Source organism: Podarcis raffonei, chromosome 2, assembly GCF_027172205.1.
Source record: "Podarcis raffonei isolate rPodRaf1 chromosome 2, rPodRaf1.pri, whole genome shotgun sequence".
NCBI lineage: Eukaryota > Metazoa > Chordata > Lepidosauria > Squamata > Lacertidae > Podarcis > Podarcis raffonei.
Window position 1 is genome coordinate 125587500 of NC_070603.1, and position 24815 is coordinate 125612314.

The 24815-nt window shown below is 48.1% G+C and overlaps 1 protein-coding gene across 6 annotated transcripts in view; it reads right to left on the bottom strand.

Moving 5' to 3' along the window:
- Positions 1-3842: 3842 nt before the first annotated feature.
- COL11A2 (collagen type XI alpha 2 chain) overlaps positions 3843-24815 on the bottom strand; it is a 93611-nt gene continuing 72638 nt past the window's right edge. For all 6 annotated transcript variants that reach the window (XM_053378715.1, XM_053378718.1, XM_053378717.1 and 3 more), the window contains 20 exons: positions 24635-24688; positions 24464-24517; positions 23751-23804; positions 21942-22049; positions 21180-21233; positions 21031-21084; positions 20739-20792; positions 20524-20577; positions 16457-16564; positions 15145-15198; positions 14922-14975; positions 13232-13339; positions 12464-12517; positions 11644-11679; positions 11475-11528; positions 9809-10076; positions 8868-8980; positions 8540-8608; positions 6176-6418; positions 3843-4339 (listed from right to left, as the gene is read on the bottom strand). In XM_053378715.1, the coding sequence (XP_053234690.1) occupies positions 4193-4339; positions 6176-6418; positions 8540-8608; positions 8868-8980; positions 9809-10076; positions 11475-11528; positions 11644-11679; positions 12464-12517; positions 13232-13339; positions 14922-14975; positions 15145-15198; positions 16457-16564; positions 20524-20577; positions 20739-20792; positions 21031-21084; positions 21180-21233; positions 21942-22049; positions 23751-23804; positions 24464-24517; positions 24635-24688 (1794 nt within the window). In that variant the 3' untranslated portion in view covers positions 3843-4192. The remainder of the gene's footprint in view (positions 4340-6175; positions 6419-8539; positions 8609-8867; positions 8981-9808; positions 10077-11474; positions 11529-11643; positions 11680-12463; positions 12518-13231; positions 13340-14921; positions 14976-15144; positions 15199-16456; positions 16565-20523; positions 20578-20738; positions 20793-21030; positions 21085-21179; positions 21234-21941; positions 22050-23750; positions 23805-24463; positions 24518-24634; positions 24689-24815) is intronic.

A 24815-nucleotide genomic window follows, 5' to 3' on the forward strand; every position in this document is an offset into this window, starting at 1 on the left:
CAACCCCGAGAGAACGAGTGAGGGGAGGCGTGTTTGTGTGAGGAGGATGAGGACACGATAGGCTCCTGGATCAGGCCCATGCAGTTCAGCCTCCTGCTCTCACAGTAACCAATAGAAAACATAGAATCATAGAGTTGGAAGAGACCACAAGGGCCATCGAGTCCAACCCCCTGCCAAGCAGGAAACACCATCACAGCACTCCTGACATATGGTTATCAAGCCTCTGCTTAAAGACCTCCAAAGGAGGAGACTCCACCACACTCCTTGGCAGCAAATTCCACTGTCGAACAGCTCTTACTGTCAGGAAGTTCTTCCTAATGTTTAGGTGGAATCTTCTTTCTTGTAGTTTGGATCCATTGCTCCGTGTCCGCTTCTCTGGAGCAGCAGAAAACAACCTTTCTCCCTCCTCTATGTGACATTCTTTTATATATTTGAACGTGGCTATCATATCACCCCTTAACCTCCTCTTCTCCAGGCTAAACATGCCCAGCTCCCTTAGCCGTTCCTCATAAGGCATCGTTTCCAGGCCTTTGACCATTTTGGTTGCCCTCCTCTGGACACGTTCCAGTTTGTCAGTGTCCTTCTTGAACTGTGATGCCCAGAACTGGACACAGTACTCCAGGTGAGGTCTGACCAGAGCAGAATACAGTGGCACTATTACTTCCCTTGATCTAGATGCTATACTCCTATTGATGCAGCCCAGAATTGCATTGGCTTTTTTAGCTGCCGCGTCACACTGTTGGCTCATGTCAAGTTTGTGGTCAACCAAGACTCCTAGATCCTTTTCACATGTACTGCTCTCAAGCCAGGTGTCCCCCATCTTGTATTTGTGCCTCTCATTTTTTTTGCCCAAGTGCAATACTTTACATTTCTCCCTGTTAAAATTCATCTTGTTTGTTTTGGCCCAGTTCTCTAATCTGTCAAGGTCGTTTTGAAGTGTGATCCTGTCCTCTGGGGTGTTAGCCACCCCTCCCAGTTTGGTGTCATCTGCAGATTTGATCAGGATGCCCTTGAGTCCATCATCCAAGTCGTTGATAAAGATGTTGAATAAGACCGGGCCCAAGACAGAACCCTGTGGCACCCCACTAGTCACTCTTCTCCAGGATGAAGAGGAACCATTGATGAGCACCCTTTGGGTTCGGTCAGTCAGCCAGTTACCACTGAGTGGTAGCATAGTCAAGACCGCATTTTACCAGCTTAACAGACCGTCACGGAACTGAGAAATTGCGCAAAACAAATGAAATACCGTGAAAATCCCTGAAATGAGAAGTAATCGAATAGATATTATCTTGTGGAAATAAACGAAGTAAAAAAAAATCAAAAAGCTTAAGGAAAAAATTAGAAAAACCTAAGAATTGAACAAAGCCTTAACGGGATGCCGGCTGCAAACCTCGTTTCACCGAACTATTTGGTTTCCTCAGAAGGAAATAGAAAAATCACAAACTTTAAAGGACCAAAATTCAAAAAAAGGGGTAGAAACCCCCAAAATTCTGAAGTGTTATAATCCTAGCTCGACCGAGGTAAAGCAAAACGCAGTAAGAAAGGATTAAGGACTCAAAAGTACAGTTTCTAATACTGAATTTACAAAAAAAGGGGTTTGAACACCTAAATGGCAAGTTTTAGACAAAACCCAACTTGAAGAAAGCAAAGCACAGTAATAAAAGGTTGAGGACTCAAGTGTGAAAATTCTAGTGCTGTTTTTACAAAAAAATTTAAAAACCTAAATGGCACAAATTCAAAGAGGAGTACAAGAGGAGCTGTTTTAGATTTTAAACAAACTCAAGAGCAGGGCTGAAAGGCTCTCATGGTCTAGATGTTACTGCTGATCTTAAAGACTGATCTTTTTTATTTTTATTATTTAGTTTATTTCCACAAGAAATAATATTTCTAGCCGATTACTTCTCGTTTCAGGGATTTCCACAGTATTTCATTTGTTTTGTGCCACTCCTGCTCTCACAGTGGCCAGCCAGATCCCTGCAATCTGCCCTGAGATTGTGTGATAAAATAAATTCCTATCGTGGGAAGCCAGCGAGCAGGAATCGAACACAAGACCCCTCTCCCCCTGCTGTGGTTTCCAGCAAACGATATTCAGAAGAATTTGCTGCCTTTGCTGGGACTCTTCGCCATCCAAGTTGGTCACATCGCCTTGTGGCAAGAGGTTCCGCAGGTTAACAGTGCCTAAGTCCTTTTTATCTGTCCCGAATCTCCCAGCCTTCATCTTCCTTGCTTGCCCACCGGTTCGCTGGATCCAGAGGCTGGTTGTTGTGGAGCGTTAGGAATCAAGGCCCCCCCCTCCCTGCCCCACAGAGATCCCTGGGGGGGGGTCGCCTCCCTCGAACTCCCTGCAGAAGGCCTTAGTTGACCCTCAACCGGGAGGCTGCATTATTTGCACATTGGGGTGTACAAAAGCGAAACTCCAACGGACGGGTAAAGGCGAGGAAATAATAAGGGAGCCAAAGAAAGCAGCAAAATTATAGATGATCTATTAGGCACCATACAATTTCCACAATTAATTACAAAACATTACACGGTTGGGTCGCCTGCTTCCAGCACCAGGGGGCGGCCCCTCGCTTGCTTTTTAAGAAAACAAAAAAGCCAAGGAGGAGCTTTTGTGGGGGGGGGACCCCCTTTCAAGAGAGAAGGGGTGGGGGGAAAGAACTTTGCAGGCGGCCGAGAGAAAATAAATTTATTTTTTTAAACTTCCCGAGCACCAAAAACTGGGTGTGAAACTCGCCTTTTTCCATCTTCTGTAAAAGTAAAAAGGCAGCAGGAGATGAAAATAGTCTCTTTTTCTTATATCCACTCCTTTAAATAATATAATTAATTTATTTAATTTTTTTCTCTTTATAAAAAAAACAAAACAAAACACACAGTTTTCCTTTCTGGTCTTTGGAGCTGCTCTGGGGGCGAAGGGAAGTTGGGGAGGCAGAAGACGCTTCTTAGAAGCACGCAGAACATGGGGGAGGGGGTTGAAAGTTTAGCAGGGGAGGGGGGGCTGAATTCCTAGTGGGACACTATAATTTGTGCAAAAGGGGGAAACCTTCTCCCGGGGGCAGTGTCTAGTTTTAGAATCATTAAAAAAGAAAGTTAAGATATGTTTGGGGCAATGGTGGCTAGGGTGGAGATAACCAGGGTTTGGGGGAGACTCCATTGGGAAGTCAGAGGAGCCCTCTCTGCTCTTGGTCTCTGAACTGGGTGGGGGCTTTTGTACCAAGTTTGCCCCCACCCAGCGTCGTTTAGCCCTTCTGGTTTCAGCAGTGCTTATTCAATCGCATTTGCCACCTTGTAATGGGAGCTTGAGTTCATCTTGCTTGGTTCCCATGCTCTGTGCATTAGGATAGAGACAAGCAAAGTTGTTCACTCCAGCTGCCTCTTTCCAGCCCACAGGCAGGTTCCTGTAGTATCTGCCCCCCCATTTCCTCCTGTAAATGTGGGGCTTAATTGGGGCTGCCCGTTAGGGGGTGAGGGGATTGCCCTAGAGCGCCCGGAAAAGGCTTGTGGCTTCCCTTTTGCAAAAAACACTCACCTTTTGGGGAGCTGGGACGGGGTGGTGGGTGAGGCCTTAAAACGGGTGCAAGGGCCAGCAAGGGGTGGGAGTGGCCATTAGGGGTGGAGGCAAAGGGTCCCTGTTCTGGGGTGGGCAAGGGTCACGGGGGAAATGCAACAACTGGATTTGGGACTGTGGAGTTACAAGTGGAAAATTCTGCAGATTATTGTTGAATATACCCCACCACCTCAATCGCTTCCTCCCCAAGGACCCCTGAAGGAATAGGGAAAGGGATGCTTTAGTGCTTCTTTTGAGGGGGGGAGATAGCCGTGAGATCAGGCACGGGGTGGGGTTCAGTTGGAAACGAGCTACAGTGGGGAGGGGTCCCTGTGTGTTTGGGGAGGGGGCTTTGCTTTGTGACCCGCTACTCGTGGAGGAGAGGTGGGGAGGAGGAATGGCAATAAAATATCATCTGGCTTGTCCCAAACGGTCCACTTCTCTTTGGTCTGCATTGATGCCCCGGACCCCCGATGCTCCTCGGTCTCCCATTGGCTGGCGACGGATCCGCTGTGTCTTGAGGGGGGGCGTGGAGAGAGGCTGGATCCTGTTCCGTCACTGCTTGTGGGGTGGGGGGTTCCTCCGGAGACCAAGGGCAAACGGGGTCGGGGGTGGGCTCAGTGAAGTGCGCAGGGTGTTCCCGCCGCCTTAGCCTCGGAAGCAGACCGGCCCCACCTCGAACCCGAACCTCTGGCCGGGCTCCCCAAAGTCCGCCACGCGAACGTCCGTCAAAGGCAGCTGCTCCACCTGGGGGGTGTGGACCTCCAGGACGGTCTTGTCCGATCCTTTCCGTGTCTGCGAGGGAGAGGAGACGGCGTGAGAACGTGAGGGCAAACCTGGCCAACGTGGTGGGAAACCCGCGAGCGGGATCTGAGTGCGAGAAGAACTTTTCCTCTGGCGTTCAGAAACATTGCAGAGACGAAGACCTTTAGAGGCCCTACGCGCCTAAAACATTTTGGTGCCCCGTATATATCCAATTCAAAATATAAACAATGGTAAACCGTAACAGAAAATTATATTTCGGGGAATGAAACGAAACCTACATTCTTATTGTCTACTTCCACTTCAATTATATTTGAAGGGGGCCCCCTCCTTTTTCTAATGGCAAAGTCTTTGACCAAGGTCAAATCCATCCATTTTCTTTACATAGTTAAAATAAGTAGTTTTAATTGAGTTTTGAACAAATGTACAATTTATCGCTACTGCTTTGAATTTTGTTGCATTATTATCTTAGAGGGTCGTGCAAACTGCTTTTCTGAATTGCCATATTTTCGCTCCATAAGACGCACTTTTCCCCTCCTAAAAAGTAAGGGGAAATATGTGTGCGTCTTATGGAGCGAATGCAGGCGGGAGGCAGGTGGGAAAAGCCCCCAAGAGCCGCACACACGCTCCACGCGGTTCTTGCGGACTTTTCCCCAGGAGGGAGAAGGGACTGACTGGCCGTGTCAGTCCCTTCTGCTTCCTTCTAGAAAAGCCCACAGTTGCTGTGCACCCTTTAAAGAGCGCGCGGCTCTTGCTGCCTTTTGTGGGAGGTGGGGGAAGGGACAGAAGGCAGCCCCTCAGTCCCTTCCCCCACCTCCTGGAAAAGCCTCCAAGAGCCGCACTCCTTTTCACGAGCCGCGCTGAGCGGGTGTGTGACTCTTGGGGGCTTCTCCCTCCTGGGGAAAAGCCTGCAAGCGCCGCACACCCGCTACTCGCTGCTCCTGAAAGGGAGCGCTGAGCAGAGCCTGGGATGCATACAGGCTCTGCTCAGCGTTCCCTTTAAAGAATATTTTTTTTCTTGCATTCCCCTTTTAAAAACTAGGTGCGTCTTATGGAGCAAAAAATACGGCCTGTTGTTTTGGGTGGAGTGTAAGTTCACTGAACCAGGGGGGCAGGGCCTCCCCCCAGAAAAGTTGGGGAACCGCTGATCTAGCAGAGCAGTCATTGTTTTGTTTGTGATTGCTTTACTGATGATTTGTTATGTATTCTATACAATTTATGCTGTATCCGTGACGTTCCATTATGTCATTTTTGTCTTTTGCGTGTAGCTGCTTAGGGATTTATTTGAATAAAAAGTGGCATAGAAATAGATTTTCTAAAAAACAACAACAACAAAAAACAACAACCCAAAAACCTGCTTTAGAATCACAGAGTTGGATGGGTCCCGGGGGTCATCCAGCCCAACCCCGTGCCATGACCAGAATTTCTACTACAGCATCCATGACAAATAACTCTTTTTTAAAAAAAGGAGCTGGACTTTTTGTGGTTTGGAGATCCCTGCTGTCGGATAGCCTCCCCGCAAGAATGCTCAGTAAAGGCTCGATTCAGCTCTGTGAAAGTTTGAAATTCCCCTCAAATTCCCATAAAGTGACCCCCCACCAGCCCACTCTGTCATAAGGACTACTGGATCAGGCCAATGGCCCAGTTAGACCAGCATCCCTTTCTCAGTGGTCAAATGCCCCCAAGGAATCTGAATAGACTGCCTCTGTCCCTGGAGGCTCCATCAGGGCGTACAAAGGGCCCTCCCGGCTCAGCTGCCCAAAGGGGCCCATCTGACCCGGCCTCTTGTCCTCACAGCGTGGCCCCTGGGTGCCCCCCGCCCAGGGAACCCGGCTCCCGCCCGATGCCACCCCTGCTGGGAGGACTCACCGCGCAGCCGTCCCGCAGAGCCTTGATGTAGGGGCTGCTGTCGTAGCTCAGCTCGTCCTCGTTGGCGCCCTGGAAGCGGAGGGCGCGCTGGTAGCCCCCGGGGGCAGGCTCCCCGCGGCTGTGCCAGGCGGCTGAACGCTGGCAGTGGTAGGTGAAGTTCTGCCTGGCTGAGACGCTCAGGAGGCGCAGGAAGGTGAGCTGCACGATGCCCAGGGGGTTGCCGTCTGCGTCTGAGTAGGAGAACTGGTGAGGGGGAGAAAGGTGTTAGGATATAGTTCCGTTCCACCTTAAAAGGGAACAGGCCTGCCTGTTGTGCATCATGTGCCTGTTTACTTCCAGCACTCGCTGGGAACTTCCGTTTGTATATACAGTGGTGCCCCGCAAGACGAAATTAATTCGTTCCGCGAGTTTTTTCGTCTTGCGGTTTTTTCGTCTTGCGAAGCACGGTTTCAGATGAAGTTTTTGAAAAGCTTCAAAAATCACCAAAGTCTTCAAAAACCTCAAAAAGGCTACCACACCGCATGCTAAGAGTTGCTCCTCGAAGTTACAGTTCTGTAACGGTTTTAAGAAAAAGGAAACAAACTTGCAAGACGTTTTCGTTTCGTCTTGCGAAGCAAGCCCATAGGGAAATGCGTCTTGCGAAGCAACTCAGAAAACGAAAAACTCTTTCGTCTTGCGAGTTTTTCGTCTTGCGAGGCGTTCGTCTTGCGAGGCACCACTGTAGCTTTTGCTTTGCTGCTATTTTGCTGGAGACGAAGGGAAGCAGACATGTTTTCCTTTGTTCCTGAACTATGCTGAATAAATGCTGTAAATATGCTTACACATTTCTCTGCCCGCCACTTCTGCTGTGAGAAGATTTATTCACTCTGCTGACAGACCGTGCACAGGTCTCTAAACGTATCTGAGGCTCGTGTCGCTGATTGGTGCTGTTCCAAGAGAGACCGGTGATCGCCTGGCTGCCGGCCGGTGGCTGGGGGCCTGCCTGATGCCCCCGTCTCCCCGGCAGTATCCCAATAACAGGGTATCCCAACATAAGGAGTAAGGGCTAGGCTGCTGCAACATACTCTGCCTGGGGCTGCCCTTTTGCTCCTCATCTCTGCTGTATTCAATAAACACACAAGACGTAACCGGCTGCACGTTTGAAAAATAATATATACAATTCATTGTACTGAATTGTAGATTTCAACAAAGGCAGCTCATAAAGCTCAATGGAAAAAGTAGAAGACCCAATGGATCCGTTCATTCTCTAATCAGTTTATGCATACGGTATGTGAAATATGTGAAAGTGTCTATTCCACATGAAAGGTTGTTGCAGTTCCACAGAATCCTGTCACAGAGTCTACTACTACTGACGAAGCCCAAGACGGCGAAACAAGGCTAATATTCAAGAAATCCTTGTCTTAGACTCTGTGAAAGGATTCTGCAACAACCTTTTGTGTGGAATGGACCCTTTCACATATATAGACCTTATGCATAAACTGATTAGAGAATGAACTGATCCACTGGGTCTTCTACTTTTTCCGTTGAACTTTATGAGCTACTTTTGTTGAAACCTACGATTCAATACAATGAATAATATATATTATTTTTTCAAACGTACAGCCGGTTACATCTTGTGTGTTTATTGAATATGTTTCACGTAACTAGAGGTTTGTTGCTGTTTTCCCCAGTCTCTGGTGGGCAGAGGTTTGGAGGAGAGCCGGTGGGATGTTGCAGACAGGCTGGGACAGGGGTGGGAAAGGCTGACCTTGCCTGGGCTGGTTCACTCCTGGGGAGATCCCGCCGTGGGCCAGATCGTGCGCATGCGTGAGCGTGCATGCCCGCGATTTCCAGCGTCTGTGTCTGCGCAGACACGATTTCCGGCGCCACAGAAGCGAGTCCCTCTTCTCTCAGCCTAGCCTACCGCTATACTGGTGTTATATACCATCTATACATCATTTTCATATAATTTCCTTTCAAAAGAGAGCAATCTGTAAATTTTAAACCTGTTTTCCACAATTTTTCCCAATCTTCAAATAATATGTTACGACCTATATCTTGTGCCCATTTTATCATGACTGATTTCACCTCCTCATCTTTTGTTTCCCATTCTAGCAGAATACTATATGCACCCTTCAGTAACTTCACCTTCCCTTGTATGACTTTTGGAATCTAGAAGTAGTGTAACTAAATCCTTTCTTGTTATATTATTATTATTATTATTATTATTATTATTATTATTATTACTACTACTACTACTATTATTATTATTATTATTATTATTATTATTATTATTATTATTCCTTTTGGTCTGAAGAGCCCCAGAGGTGCTGTTGGGGTCACTATACAGTATGTAAATAGCCCCCTGGTTCACAATTCTCTCACCTTCCTGCCTTTCTGGAATTGGCTGAACCAGGTTTGAGGTTTCTCTTTCTCCCACGTCGACATTTTCACCTGGGAAAAGGAGAGACAGAGGGAAATATACCGGAATGCAATCTTTATTTGTAAAGAAGAAGAATAAGAATGGCAGCAGCCATCATTTCGGAAGAGGCTTTCCGTCACGTGAACATCGCAGTCGGTCCAGTTGAGCATCAATTAAATCAACATCTGGAGGGCAGAGATTCAAAGAATCGCAGAATGGGAAGGGACCCCCAGAGGTCATCGAGTCCATCCGTCCCGTCCCCCCCGGCAGATCTAATCCCATATCTCTTACCTCTCGAATCTCCTGGCTGGGGAAGACACAGGTCTCTCCGCCGGCCGTGAAATTACAGTAGACCTTGAAGGAATCTCGTGAGCAGCCCTGGTTGGGGTCGACCCAGTATTCGCCTGGATATTATTATTTTGGGGGGTGGGAAGAAAAGCAGAAAGGAACATCAGAAAAGCCTTGCAGCAGCAGTTGGGTGAGGCCATAGGGCCCCCCATCTAATTCTGACAGTGGCCAAAGAACAAGGAATCGAGATAGACTACCTCTGGGTCTGCAGGTTCCCTTAAAGCAAAGGATTCCTCTCAGCTGCACAACTTTTTGTGAATGCTGCACGGAAAAGCACATGAACCTGACCTTTGGAGAGTTTGTAAGTAAACCAATTTTGAGGTTACCCAATTTATGGTCTCCTTCTACGCTTAGGGAAGAGGGGAACTTTGAAAGGAACTTGGAAGGGCCTGTATTTCCACACTGAACCGCTGCACATTTTGAGATTTTAAATCCCTCCTGCGGTTTTCTCATCATCTTTGCCTCCAAGAATTCCCCTTTTCTATCTTTGCCGCTCGCCTTGCATCAACAAGGCTAGGAATCCTGGGCTGCCTTCATCCCAAAGGATGCAGCTGGGCTCACTTATGCGAGTTACCCAAGGCTCTTTGTCCTGCCTCCTTGCGAGACAGGAATCGCACCTCCCAGCTGCCGCTTTGGTGGCTCGGGCAGGATGGGCCGGAAAGCCTCACCCAGCGGCCTCTGTGACTCCTTGCAATGGCCTTGCCCACCTGTAGACATTGGACTACAACTCCCAACATCCCTTGCGCTTCATGGGAGTTGCAGAAGAACTCAAGTGCGGCTGGACAACCACCACCCTGACCCAGCCAGATGGGTGGGGTGTAAAGAATAAAATTACTATTATTATTACTCCTGTCTTCCAGGGGACCCTGAGCCCCCCAACCCACCATCAGGCAGGTCCGGGTGGCAGAGCAGCAGGTCCTGGCAGGTTCGCCCGGGGCTTTCCTGGGTGCCCAGGGGCTTCCGCATCTGCTCAATCTCCTGCCGCAGGGAGTTGAGGGAACCGTAGATCTCCTCCATGCCCTCCGAGGGCGCCTGGCCTGCTCCGTCCGACGGCGGCTGCTCCTCGGCCACCAGCTGGCTGCCGTCCACCGAACGTTTGTTCTTCTTGGGCCTCTGGATGGGCAGCGGCTGGATCACCTCTCCAGGGGGTCCCTGGCCGGGAGAACGTGAGAACCACCCGTCAGAATTCGAACTCAAGAGCCCTCTCTCCCCTCCTGCGGTTGGTTTCCGGCAGCCGCCATTCAGGCCACGTTCCCCTTCGAGTCAAGAGCACAGCCGTGAACTTGCCCAATCCTCTCAGTGTGGGATGTGAAACACAAGAGCAGTCAAGTACAACCTTCCTAGAGTGGACATGTTTACACATGGGGAGGAATGTTTGTCCAGCCAGCAGCTCAACTTCCTGTTTCCTTCTGGGCTGGGACAGACTTCCTCTGCATGTGACTAAAGGTGGGCGTGGCCTCACCTGTGCAGGTAATAACAAAAGCACAAAACCATCTCTCTCTTTTTGACTACATGCATCAAAGAAGCAAGATCTGCTTAGCCAAAGATGCTCTCTTGGCCTCCAGCCAAGAAAGGACAAAGGGACTGTCTTCTTATGGAATAGTTTCCAAGTGTATGTTACTTTTCTAAGCTAAGTCTGCCTTCTGGGATCCTATTGTGAACAGAATGATGTGTGAGTAAACCTTTTTATACTTTTATAGAAGACTGTGTCGTGTCTTCTCTTTTATGAGGGAATAAGGGGGAAATACCAGAACAGTTATTATAGAGGCTTTAGCGAGCCTGAGCAAACGCATCTGCTGTAAGTTTAAAAATGGGGAATGTTACTCTGCTAAAATTCCAACACAAGTTGGAAAGGCTATAATCGAACAATATATCCTCTCCTGTATCCCTGAACATTCCCACACCCAGTAATAATAATAATAATAATAATAATAATAATAATAATAATAATTTATTATTTGTACCCCGTCCATCTGGCTGGGTTTCCCCAGCCACTCTGGGCGGGTTCCAACAAAGATTAAAAATACATTAAAATGTCACACATTAAAAACTTCCCTGGTGGCAAGGAGTTCCACAGTCTAACTCTGGAGAGGGGCTTCCTTTCGGCTGCCCTGAAGAAGGCAGAGGGCAGCCGTGCGGGTGGCTGGGTGGGGAAATCCCAGTTATCAGAACCCAATCCAACATGTCCACTGCTCTTATTATTACCAGAGAATCACAGGTTTGGAAGGGACCCCCAGGGTCATCTAGTCCAACCCATCTTCTGCCCAACATGGGACTCAAACCCACAACCCTGGGATTAAGAGTATCGAGCGCTACTGCCTGAATATTTACCATGAATATAATTTTTTAAAAACAACAACAACAACACAGTTTCCTAGGGCATTCAAGTCAGGAGGGTTTCGCTTTCCCAGCTGGAGGAGCAGACCTTGGGGTGTGGGGAGAATCACAGAATCATAGAGTTGGAAGAGACCACAAGGGCCATCGAGTCCAACCCCCTGCCAAGCAGGAAACACCATCAGAGGAAGCAGGGAATGTGTGGGGTTTTCTTACCGGCCGTCCAGGGGGACCAGGGACTCCGCGCTGACCTTTGGGTCCCGCTTGACCCTAGAAAAGGAAGTTGGCGATGTCAGTGGTACGCGAGGGAAAGAGGGGCACGCCCTCGCCCCGCCTCTCCCCCCAAGCGGGTGGGGGGGGGCTCAATGTGTGGGGAGGCTCTTACCGTGGCTCCTTTAGGACCTGGGGGGCCGCCTGGACCCTGAGGAAGAGAGGAGGAAATGATATATAATGAAACAAAAAGGATATTCAAAATAACCTTTGTAAAAAATACCAGAAGCTTTCCTTTTGGGAATTATAGGGACAGAACTACCCAAACCGTATAGAAACTTATTCATGTACACGACTACTGTGGCAATAATAACAATAATAATAATTTTTTATTTATACCCCGCCCTTCCTGGTTCAAAAACCAGGTTCAGGGCGGCTAACAACAAATTTAAAACACTTTAAAATACTTAATTATAAAAGCAGCATAAAATACAATATAAAAACATGATTAACAATAAAAGTAAAAAATCAATTAGATATGTTACTTGCCCACAAAACGGAAAGAAGTCCCAGCAAAGGAAGAACGGATACAAAAACTTACAGAATATGCGGAAGTGGCGGAACTTACCGCAAAAATAAGAAACCGATACAACTTTTTAATAAACCGAAACTTTTTAATAAAAGAGTGGAAATGGTTTATTGAATATTTACAGATAAAACCATTGGCAGGGTTATAAAACCTGAGGTTTTATAAGGGTTATATATTTAAATTGGACGAATAAACGAGCAAATTTGGTTAATTTGGATATGCAGAAGGTATTAGAAATAAATTTAAGGAGCCACAGAAAGAGGGGGAAGGAAGTCAAGTTTTGAAACATCAGAATGACTGAAAAATTTGTGAAATGTATAAATCTGAAAAGCATGATTTTTTTTAAAGGTGTTCGAAGGTGCCACACAGGGAGGGGGTGTGGGGAGGGCAAGGGGGGCTCACTTACGGGGAGACCAGGGGGTCCTGCGGGTCCGAGGGGGCCGGTTGGACCAGGGATTCCCTGTGGGGGAAACAGAGAGAGAAAGGGTCAGTCGGGCAAGACCATGCCATCTTGGGAACCCAGGAGTCCTAACTGGCCCCCCACCGGTGCCTGCAACCTTCCCCCCATGCTATAGTGACAGAAGATCCCTCCCCCGGCTTCTCCCCCCCCCCCATGTCCCCTCCCCTGCCCTTCTCTCCCTCTTTGTGGCGACCGGAATCGGCTTCACTAGAAGATTTTGGTCTTGTTTATTCGTTGAGAAACCTTTAAAGGCAATAAAACCTGCAGACAGGTAACAACGACAAATTATCTGCATTTTTATCCCTGTTCGTTTATCCACTGCCCACCCTTCACTCACCCTAAGGATACAGAATTTAAAAAATAAATCAAATTAAACAGCAAAAAGAAACAAGCGGTGGTGCAAAAGTGTGTTCCGAGGAAGACTCAAGTGGATGTCGATATCTCATAGGACGGAGGGTTGTTTCTCTGTGTAATCCTAGAGTTGGAAGGGGCCTCCGAGGGTCATCTAGTCCAACCCCCCACAGAGCAGAAATCCCAGCGAAAGAATCCTTGACAGGCAGGCAGACAACGTCCCCGGAATGGAGGCCTGGCCACAAATTCTCCTTTATCCTGTGTTGGTGTTTTCCTGATGGCTCAGGGATTAGGGTCCTCCATTTTTTGTTCTGGTTTTATTTGGATCCTGCCCGCCCCACATCTCTGCCCCCAAACACTCACCGTTTCTCCTTTCTGCCCCGCGGTGCCTTGTGGGCCAGGCAGGCCTCGGTCTCCCTTCTCCCCTTGCTCTCCCGGGGGTCCGATCAGACCAATGAGACCAGGGTGTCCCTGTGGGGGGAGGAGGCACTTACTGGAGGGGGGGGAATGGACTGGACCACTTCACAAACCACTGAGGGTCTAGTCAATCTCTAGATCTCAAGTCACTTACGGTCTAGTCAATTTCTAGATCCCAAGTCACTGAGGGTCTAGTCAATCTCTAGATCTCAAGTCACTTACGGTCTAGTCAATCTCTAGATCTCAAGTCACTTACGGTCTAGTCAATTTCTAGATCCCAAGTCACTTACGGTCTAGTCAATTTCTAGATCCCAAGTCACTTACGGTCTAGTCAATTTCTAGATCCCAAGTCACTTACGGTCTAGTCAATCTCTAGATCCCAAGTCCCTTACGGTCTAGTCAATCTCTAGATCCCAAGTCACTTACGGTCTAGTCAATCTCTAGATCCCAAGTCCCTTACGGTCTAGTCAATCTCTAGATCTCAAGTCCCTTACGGTCTAGTCAATTTCTAGATCCCAAGTCACTTACGGTCTAGTCAATTTCTAGATCCCAAGTCACTTACGGTCTAGTCAATTTCTAGATCCCAAGTCACTTACGGTCTAGTCAATCTCTAGATCCCAAGTCACTTACGGTCTAGTCAATCTCTAGATCCCAAGTCACTTACGGTCTAGTCAATCTCTAGATCTCAAGTCACTTACGGTCTAGTCAATTTCTAGATCCCAAGTCACTTACGGTCTAGTCAATTTCTAGATCCCAAGTCACTTACGGTCTAGTCAATTTCTAGATCCCAAGTCACTTACGGTCTAGTCAATTTCTAGATCCCAAGTCACTTACGGTCTAGTCAATTTCTAGATCCCAAGTCACTTACGGTCTAGTCAATTTCTAGATCCCAAGTCACTTACGGTCTAGTCAATCTCTAGATCTCAAGTCACTTACGGTCTAGTCAGTTCCTAGATCCCAAGTCACTTACGGTCTAGTCAATTTCTAGATCCCAAGTCACTTACGGTCTAGTCAATTTCTAGATCCCAAGTCACTTACGGTCTAGTCAATTTCTAGATCCCAAGTCACTTAGGGCCTAGTCAATCTCTAGATCTCAAGTCACTTAGGGCCTAGTCAATCTCTAGATCTCAAGTCACTTACGGTCTAGTCAATCTCTAGATCTCAAGTCACTTACTATCTAGACAATTTCTAGATCCCAAGTCATTTACGGTCTAGTCAATTTCTAGATCTCAAGTTACTTACGGTCTAATTCATTTCCAGATAGCATGCAACTGCAGCCTAGTCAGTTTCTGAGGATCCCAAGTGACTTACGGTCCAGCCAATTTCCGCAACTTATGGTTATCCCAAGCCACTTGTGGTCTAGTCAATTTCACTCCCCCAAGAGAAACCTGGAAAGCACCCATCTCAAGCTACATTTCTCCACAGATTAAACTGGGCCTGCATTTGTCCATTTTTGCCCATCGAACACCGAGGGGAAGCTTCCTAGCCAGAGGTCTCCCTGACCAACAGTCTCTTTTCTATTGGCTGAGTTTGACGTTCACCACTTAAGAGACCAAAGTGATGATGTGGCATGGACATCTTGGGGGCAAACAGAGAAGCAACTGCCCCCTATCCAAGGAGGGAAACCTCGCCTTACCTTCTCTCCTTTGGGTCCAGAGTCGCCTTTCAGCCCAGGCAAGCCGGGGGGGCCCTGCAGGAAGAACCGCAGAATAGTAGAGTCAGAAAAGAACCCAAAGGTCATCCAGCTCAACCCCCTGCAAGAGGCCCAACGGTTGGGACCATTAGCTCTCTCCCCATAGGCTGTCACACCACCCACCATCCCCACCCCCCTGGCCATGGAGAAGACCCCAGACACTCACCACTGGTCCCGGGGGCCCAGCCTGGCCGGTCGCTCCTGGCTTGCCCTGTGCCCCCTAGAAGAGACGGGGAGGGGGGCAAAAGCGTTCAGTCGGGGTGGGAAACTCAGTGCCCAAAGGCAGCCCTTCCCAGCCTCTCTAGGTGGCCCTCGGTGGCCTCATGCAGCCCCACCCTTCAAAGTGCCCAGTGCCCCGCCCACTTTTGCTCTGGCCCCGCCCACCTGGCCCCTCCCCTTCCTGCTGCAATGCATCCCCCCACTCATCTACTTCAACTGCCAGAGAATCACAACGGCCGCTGCAGCAGGGTATCGGAACTTCCGGGTTTCGGTGGTTGCGCATGCGCAGAAGTGCTGAATCGCAACCGTGCATGTGCGTGCCGCTGCGGGTTGCGAACACTGCAGGTTGCAAACGTGCATCCCACACGGATCACGTTCACAACCTGAGCATCCACTGTACTCCCTTCTCTTTTTTATCCTGATTGAACATACTTTATTTATAGCCTTTAGAAGCAACCATGTGAAGCGCAGAGATTTCAACCACCTTCCATTCTGGTCTTTGCTTTATTTCAGGAAAATCAGAATCGATCCAACAACCAATGGATTATCCACTAGCATAAAAATACCCCGTAGACTAAGCATTGACTGTAACAGTCTCCATGGAGACCACCTTCAGCCATAATTTTGGCACCTCCATAATAATAATAATAATAATTTATTATTTGTACCCCGCCCATCTGGCTGGGTTTCCCCAGCCGCTCTGGGTGGCTTCCAACTGAATATTAAAAACAATACAGCATTATTAAAAACAAAAACGAGGTGGTTCTCGGATCGGCTTTCCTGATAATCACAAAAACCTCCTCACAACCTGCCACCATGTTATTTTCTTTCCTCCTCCACCACTGCCTTCTTGAAGGTTGGACTTGGTCCAGCCAGAGCCCCTAACTCTGAGGGTCCGAGACCCCTCAGCTCCCCTCACCGTTTCCCAGGATCGGGACCCCTGCCCCAGGCCAACGTCTCCCAGGAGTGAAAGGTGGGGGCCAAAGGTGGACAAACCACCCCAGAAGGAGAAGACGTGTCCCCACCAGAGGTCCCACCCCTCCCCCGACACCCCATACGCCCCCCACAAACTCTCCAGGGTCCTGCAACGGGACTTGGTTGGAGGACCACAAGATACCAATCCTGCCCCACTGTTGGGGGTCTTTGAGGCTCCCCTGGTGTCACACGAGGGGCCCCCAACTGAGCCCGAATTCCGTGGACACACACATGCACGCCCGGCCCCTCCCAGAGAACCCAGGCGTCCGGGTCGGTCTCCTTACCACTGATCCAGGGAGGCCCCTCAGTCCGTCCGTCCCTGGCTTCCCCGGGGGTCCCTGAGGGCCCACGGGCCCCGTCTTCCCTGGGGCTCCCAGCGCTCCTGGCTCTCCCTAGAGAGGGAAGGGGAAGAAGGTCACAGGGGGTTGGGCTGGATGACCCTCAGGGTCCCTTCTGACTTGACAAGTCCACAAAGCGGCCAATCCCCGCCCCCTCACTTCTGTTTCAGAATATTTTTGCATTTGCCCAGATGCACAACCCAGTTGCTTTCCTTTTTGCTATTCCATGCTGCCGTTTCTACGGGAATATACGCTCGGTATTTATCACTCCTGTTCTACCAAAATCTCCAAATGTGTCCAAACTTCAATATCTAAAACTCCTGGTAGAGGACAAGGATCTGGAGATCACACTAAGGGTGGCCAAATTCTGTGCGACTGCCATAAAACTCAGGGAACAAGCTGTACTACCAAAATGACTAAGGTTTTAAATGACAATTTTAGGTTATATTTTAATGATCAAGATTTAATATAGATTTTTAACTGCCGCTATATCTGAATTGCCTCTGTTATACCCAAATGCAATTCAATGTATTCCTGTTGCGTTTTATGATTTTCCTGATATTGTAAGTGAGCAGGAACTGGTCTGTGACCGTAATAATAAAATTCATTCATTCACACAGTCTGGCAGCCCATTCTTACAGTGGCTGAACAGATCCCCCAAATGGATAACCAGCAAGAAGGATTTATTCTGTATTTTGTGGTTTTTATATTGCATTTTTATGTTGTGAACCGTCTTCAGATCTGTGGAGGAAGGGCAGCATACCAATTATTATTATTAACTGTAAGTAAGTAAGTAAGTAAGTAAGTAAGTAAGTAAGTAAGTAAGTAAATAAATAAATAAAGTAGTTCACAACTAAATAATACATTCCCCGAACAGCAGTATCAAAGAATCATAGAATCGTGCCATCGGAAGGGACCCTGAGGGTCATCTAGTCCAACCCCCGATTTCACAGTTCAGATTTTCCATCTTTTGATTTTCATCTGTTCTAATACGACTTATAAAAGGAAATGAAAATATTTACCAATAAAAAACCAAAAAAACCACCCCACCCAACAGTCCTTGAATTAAGATGTGGATGGGCGAGGTGTCCTACTTTATTGTAAGTGGGAAAGGGAATAAAGGGTGGGTGGAGTTTTGGCGCTGCCAGTTCTGCATGAGCCCCAACAGTGAAATAAAAATAATAAGTTATTATTTGCGCTCCACCCATCTGGCTGTGTTTCCCCAGCCGGGGATTTTGGGTGGGGTGGGGGAGGGTTTTGCATGGGGGAAAGCCAGCAGGGAGAAAATTAGGCGCGCGCACACACACACACACACACACACACCCCTTCCCTCCAAAGCCACAAACTCCCCAGGCTGTGTTTCATCTAGAAATAATCTAAATTATGGTGGGAGGGGGGGTCTGTCCCAGCCTGTTGAAACTGCACCCAAGTCAATCTCCACCAGCGTGGAATGGCAGACCAAGCTGTTGGACTATGCAGAGATGGCAAAAATGACCGGGGAGATCAGAAACTAGGAGGATCAAAACTTCAACAAAGAACAGCCGAAGCTGTTATACTTGAGAGACCACTGTAAGCATTTGGACTCTATAGCAGGTCTTAAATAACTCTTGCAATGTTACATGGACTTTGGACATGATGGATAACTGACAAACTAGAGTGATTTACAATATGCAGTTGGAAAGGTTAATTATAGAACCCGTGGAGGGGAGGAGGGAAGGCCAGAGATTCGGAAGAATCTTGTGTAATTTTTTATTATTTGTGATTTTGAATGTGAACAAATTTGTAAAACCAAATGATAATTGTTTTTTAAGAAACTGTACCAAAGTCCCTGAAGCAACTCGTTTTCCTGGAAACGGACTGTCACTCTTGCAGATTGAGATATGATAATGATAATGATAATGATTTTACCCCAGCCAATCTGGGCAGCTTCCAACATATACAAAAAAAAAATTGTCTCCTGAGAGGGAAGATCCGGAATTGTAGGGCTGGAATGGGAACCCCAAAAGTCATCTATCCCAACCCCGTGTAATCACAGCTAACTGCTCCTTGTGGGGCTTTTGAGTTCTGCTTTCTGGGAAGAGCAAAACACCTCCGTCTCCCACAGCTGTTTAGCGATGGCGTCAGGTGTGCAGGTTGGTGCATTGATGTCCTAACAGCTAGATAAAGATCCCAGAACTTCGTTGTTCTATTTCAGAAAACCAGAGCACCCGGTTTCCAAGCCCTCTTTTGCTGTTTATCCGTTTCGAGAATTTATAGCCTGCATTCCCATGAAATATATAATCAAGGTGGCCTAAGCGAGGGAGGGCTCCAACTTCATCTCCGCAGGGGATTTTATTTCTGTTCTTTCGCAGCCCCAAGCGGTTTGCAGCCATCGCCCCGTAATCTTTTGAAATTACAGCCCAGGGTTTTGTTTTCTTCTTTTAATTGCCGCTGGGAGATCCATCCTAAACCAGCTACAAATCCCTCCGGGGCAGGAGGAAGCGGAGGACCAGCCTCAGGCCACAATCCTGCCAGCTAGCAATTAGCGTACTTTTTGCTCTATAAGACTCACTTTTCCCCTCCTAAAAAGTAAGGGGAAATGTGTGTGCGTCTTATGGAGCGAATGCAGGCTGCGCAGCTATCCCAGAAGCCAGAACAGCAAGAGGAATCGCTGCTTTCACTGCGCAGCGATCCCTCTTGCTGTTCTGGCTTCTGAGATTCAGAATATTTTTTTTCTTTTTTCCATCCTCCAAAAACTAGGTGCGTCTTGTGGTCTGGTGCGTCTTATAGAGCGAAAAATGCGATACTTCTGCGTGGGCCTCTCGGGGCTTACTCCTGAGTAGACGTGCACTGGGATTGTGCTGCCCTGCAGAGTGCCAAAGAGGAGCGACCGGGATGTGGAGTGGGCTGGGGAAATGCAAGTCCTTGAAGGGGTTTTGGGAGTAGGATTTGCCTGGAGGGAGGGAGGTTACGAATCATAAAACTGCAGAATTGGAGGGGAACCACAGGGGTCATGCAATGCAGAAATCAACACTAAATCTGTTTTTTAAAAAATGAAAGAGCAGTAAAAATATATTTCAGTTGTTCTAACCCCTGCCCTGTGGCCTTAGAGTGCAGGGCAAATAAATTCAAATATTAAAGGAGCTCATGGAAAACAGAAAGGTATAAGCCCCCAACACACACACACACACACACACACACACACACACACACACACAGAGTTGTAAACAAAAATCTGCCCTGTGATAATAATTTTAAGGTCTTAGATATATGTTAAATGTTCATAAATGTACCGACCAAGCACGTGCATAGATCAGCACAGGAAGACCGACCTGAAACCATTTTTGATTCCCAAACTGACCAAATGTTTTCTCTGCAAGATCAAAGGAAAATGGAAAAGCCTCCCCATTGTCTTTCCCTTCACAAATCCTGTCTTAAGGGCACATTTAAGATATGAATAGGGTGTGAGCCTGTGACCTGGGTCAGGAACTAAGTATTTGTCATTACAAGACTGGCCAGGCTCCCCAGGGTATCCAATCAAGTGAGCATTAACAGAGCACCTGCCAGACAGGAAACATACAACAACAGGAGATAAACAACGCACTCAGATTTCTGCTGTAGACCGCCCTTTCTGTGATGTAGGTATGATGTATCTGAGGGAGTGGTCTTGGGTTACACTCCTTCTGTGATGTATGCATGATGTTTTTGGGGGTGGTCTTGAGCTCCAGGGTAGGGAATTTAACATGTCTATATAAGGGCAGGCACACCTTGGTTCTGGTCCTCCTTCTTTCCTGCGTGTGAGGGGAGCACCCTGTTGCAACAGATCAATAAAGATCAGGCTTATGAGCTGCTTTGCTTCTCAATATTCTCTGGTTGGCCTCTGTTATTTCCTCCTACCAATAGAGAACCTACGTAAAGACTCTATATGGGCTCTTGGGTACCCCTCTGATATCCCATAGTTTCTTCTTTAGGGTAGCCAAGCCACCTGCCTGTCTGGCTTCCCCTTCCATTTACCTGGCGACCAGGCAACTCACCTTGGCGCCTTTCTCCCCTTGGCGTCCTTCGGGGCCTGGGGTGCCAGCCGGACCCTGTGGAGAGAGGAGCGGAGGCACTGGGCTCAGAGAGATGCCAAGCCAGCCCCCAGGCACAGGGGCCCCTCTCTCTCTGGCCCCCAATGCCCAAGGGCCTGGACCCTCTTGAGGTTGGACTCGTGGGTCAACCAGGATGAGGCCCCTCCCTCTCCACTCACCCTCTTGCCAAGCGGGCCAGGGGGTCCGTTCTCACCAGTGGGTCCTGGAGAGCCCTGGAAAGGGGAGAAAGCGAAGGGGGTCACGCTGGGCAGGGAAGAGTGGAATTGGGAAGAAGACAAAGAAGGGGAAGGCGACTCTGGAAGAAGGGCATCTTGGGAAGCCAAGAAGGTGATGGAGACCCTTCGCCGTTGGGGAAAGAGGAGGGTGGACTCGCAGGAGGCATCATGTCTGGAACCAAACCCAGCAGAAGATGACCTGGAACCTTTTTCCGGCCAGACCTAGAGCGCTTACCGCCTCGCCCGGCTCTCCATCTTCTCCCCGGTCGCCTTTGGCCCCGTCTTGGCCCTGTTGGCAAGAGAGGAACAAAGTCACGGTCAGCCCCCAGGTCAGATCCTGGCCCTTCTGTGGGGACTGCTAGGGAAAGCGGTCCCATGACTCACCCGAGGTCCCATTTCGCCAGGGGGTCCCGGATCTCCAGGGAAACCGACTGGACCCTAAAAAAGTGAGAGACAGAGATTAGGCCAGCCAAAACAAAAAGTCTATAAGGATTGGGGAATCTTTAAAGAATCTTTGGAAAACTATGGAATAAAAGGAATTGGCAGAATTAGACTGATCCCTGTCTTGTATAAATATAAGTTCGTAGGGAGGTAAAAAGATACAATATAAGAAATATGTAACTGTGCGGTATAAAGTAATGGATAGATAAAGTACAGTGAGATTAATTGGAAGTCAGTTTTAAATTTCTTCTCTGTAAGTTTTATAATTGTGTTCAGTATCAGGAGTATATAGGATGATAATTATATTAATCTTGTATCTTATAGTGTGGTGGTTTGTTTGATTTTTCATGTTATTTATTTGTTTGATTGTATGTTTGTTTACTTGTATGTACGTCTGTTTCCTCATAAATGTATTTATTTTAAATTAATAAAGATACATTTAATTAAAAAAAGAGATTAAGCCCTCCCTCCCTCCCGGTTGCCCAGCTCTTCCTTCCCAACAGACACATGGCTTCGTTTTACCTTTTCCATCCCATTCAATGACAGCCCCCTTCCCGATTTTAAGGAACTTCCGCCCAAGAATGGAATGAAATCAAGTGGAGATAGAAACAGATAATCACAGAATTGTAGAGTCGGAAGGGACCCTGAGGGTCATCTAGTCCAACCCCCGGCAAGGCAGGACTCGCCCCTCGCAGCACCACTTACGGGGTTCCCTTTGGGGCCGTCGTCTCCGGGGGGGCCCTTCCCGCCAGGGGGCCCGGCCACGCCAGCAGCTCCAGTCTCGCCTTTCTCTCCTCTTTCTCCCCGTGGGCCCTGAAGGGAGAAGAATGGCGGTGAGGCAGAACGGCTCAATGGGACTTCCAGCTCCAGGGGCAGTCTACCCTCCAAATGCCAGGGGCTGTGTGGAGGGAGGGGGACTCCAGTCCCTGGGGAGGGCAGGGGGGGGGCTGGATTGGCCACTGCAGGAGACACCAGAAGGATTTGTTTTGCCTTGTCCAGCAACCAAGCCCTTAAATTTGGGTCTTGAATAGGGGCAGAGAGAAAAGGTGGCCGCACTGAGGTTAGGCAGTGGGTCGTTTGCATCTGTGGGAAGGAAGCGTCTATGGAGGGCCATGAAGGATTTGGGGGGCTGGGAGGGAAAATGTCAGACATTAAAGTTCTGTACGGTGAACCTGGATGAGGGACAGGCAAATGTACAAGTTTTCCCGTCTCTCCGATCTTTAGCCTGCTTCCCCACATTTATTATTTTTTTTCAAAGTCCTTCCCATCAGCATTTTAGTACAAATTTCTCCCCCCACGGGCATTTTTGCACGCTGTTTGTGCCTAACCCACACATTTTGGCAAAGTGACTTCCTCCGGCACAAAGTGAGGAAGGGCAGGACACAAATTCAACTGATTGATAACAATATTGCCCATTCTAGTTAGGTAGCCATGTTGGTCTGATGCAGTCAAAATAAATAAAAAAATTGCCCAGTAGCAATTGCTACAATTGCCCAGAACTGAGTATGTTCTGGGTAGAAGCTTTCGTGTGCCTGTACAGTTGGTATCTGAAGAAGATGGTATCTGAAGAAGTGTGCCTGCACACGAAAGATTATACCCAGAACATACTTAGTTGGTCTCTAAGGTGCCACTGGACTTTTTTCTTCTTCAATATTGCCTGTTTTTGTCTGTTGTTTTGCACTGATCTTTGCCCCCTCATGTAGATGAGTTAGTTGGGGCACCTTGTTGCAACACAACATTTCATTTTTTACTTTTTTTTTAACTTTATTCCAAAACCAAAAAAGAATTACAAACATCAATTTCAAAATCCATATTCGTTTTGTAGCTTAAGCCTATTCCATAGTTGACTAGATTAAAATACACCTAATTGCTAGAGACTTCCCTTTGCTATATATAGATGCAACGCAATTAGAAATATTATATTAGATATTTTTATAAATTCCCCACTCCCCTTCACCCATGTGTGATCTCAATATTTTTAAAACTTCTTCCATCTTGTTGTGTTGTTTTAGTTTAATAATTATTCAATTGATTCTTTTATTATTTCCTTGCTTACCCCTGAATGTTTTACACATTATCTATTAATATTCCAGTTCCGGAACCATATTTTTTCATGTATTCCTTCACTCCATCCCACTCTTTAATTATTCTCTGATTTGAATGGCCTCTAACGATTGCCGTCAATTTTGCCGTTTCCACAAACTCACAGAGCTTGCTTTGCTATTCTAATAATGATGGCATTTTCTCCCCCTTCCAATTGGAAGCAACACAACATTTCAAAGGGTGCTTCTTCTGCGCTTTGGTCCTCGTATGGTTTTGGGGAGTCCGAACTGAAATGATTTGCCTTCAAATGGGGAGAGAATCAAACTCTTCTCCCCTGTCCCTCACCGGGACGCGGGTTTCACTCCTGTCAATCAATCCCATCAGGGGTGCTGGGCAGGACAGGTGTCGCAATGGTGGTGGCAGAGGTGGTGGATGGGGCAGGTAAGGAGGGAGGGGGAGGGGGCCTCTTACCTTGCCACCAGGTTCTCCAGGGACACCAGGACCTCCCGACTCTCCTGCCTCACCCTGAAACGACAGAAGGATATTGAGGGCTGTGTCGGTGTGGGTCCAAAGCTCTTCCCACCCTCCATTCTTCATTTACTCCAAGCCAGTGTGTGTGTTTCTACTCATTCTGAATTTCAGGCCCTCCAGCCCTCTCAACCTGGCCCCTGAGGTTCTCTCCAGGACACGCCCCTCACTGCAAATAGACTTGGGAACAGTGAATATAATATAATAGGCTCAAGAGAACTTTCACTAGGTAGTGGGGGCAATTGGGGGGCTTCGGAGGGGATCATGAATACCTGGGGAGTGAGATCCCTAAGGTGTGGGGGGGGAGTCCGTTTGAGAGACTCACAGCTCATCCGCCATCCAGAGAACCAAGAACCAGGAAGAGGAGATCAATACCCACTCATCCCCAGACCCCCAAACACACACACAGACCCTACTCATTGCATCATAGGATCGTACAGTTGGATGTTCATCTTGTTCATTTCCCATGCTCTGTGCATTAGTATAGAGACAACCGAAACCAGGAGTCTTTCCCTCCAGCTGCTTCCTCCTCGTTCCCTTCTTGCTCCAGGGAAACCAGATTTGCTTTTCAGAACACACAGGGATACTGGCTCCCAGGCCCCACTCCCAACTAACCTCCCCAGAGGACCCAGGAGTCCTGTCTCCCAGCCACTCACCTTCTGTCCTGGGGGGCCAAGGTTTCCTACGCCGCCTGGTGGGCCTTGGGGACCCTGTGTGGGAAGGAAAAAGAGACCCCAAATTGTTAGACTAGAAGTCCATGCTGAATATCAGTTAACGGGCGGTGGTGGTGTAGCAGTTGGGGGTTGTGGAAGGAGAAATACACTCACATTTGCTCCAGAGGGTCCGGCTGGGCCACGTGGTCCGGGGGGTCCTGGGGGTCCCTGCATGGAGAAGTGTATTTATTATTAGCACCCGAGCTAATGGGTAGCTCTGTGGGTGATTGATGCTCAAGTCGGACTCAAGGACCAATGTGCTGCTCTTAGCAAACACTCTCCTTTTGACAGGCAG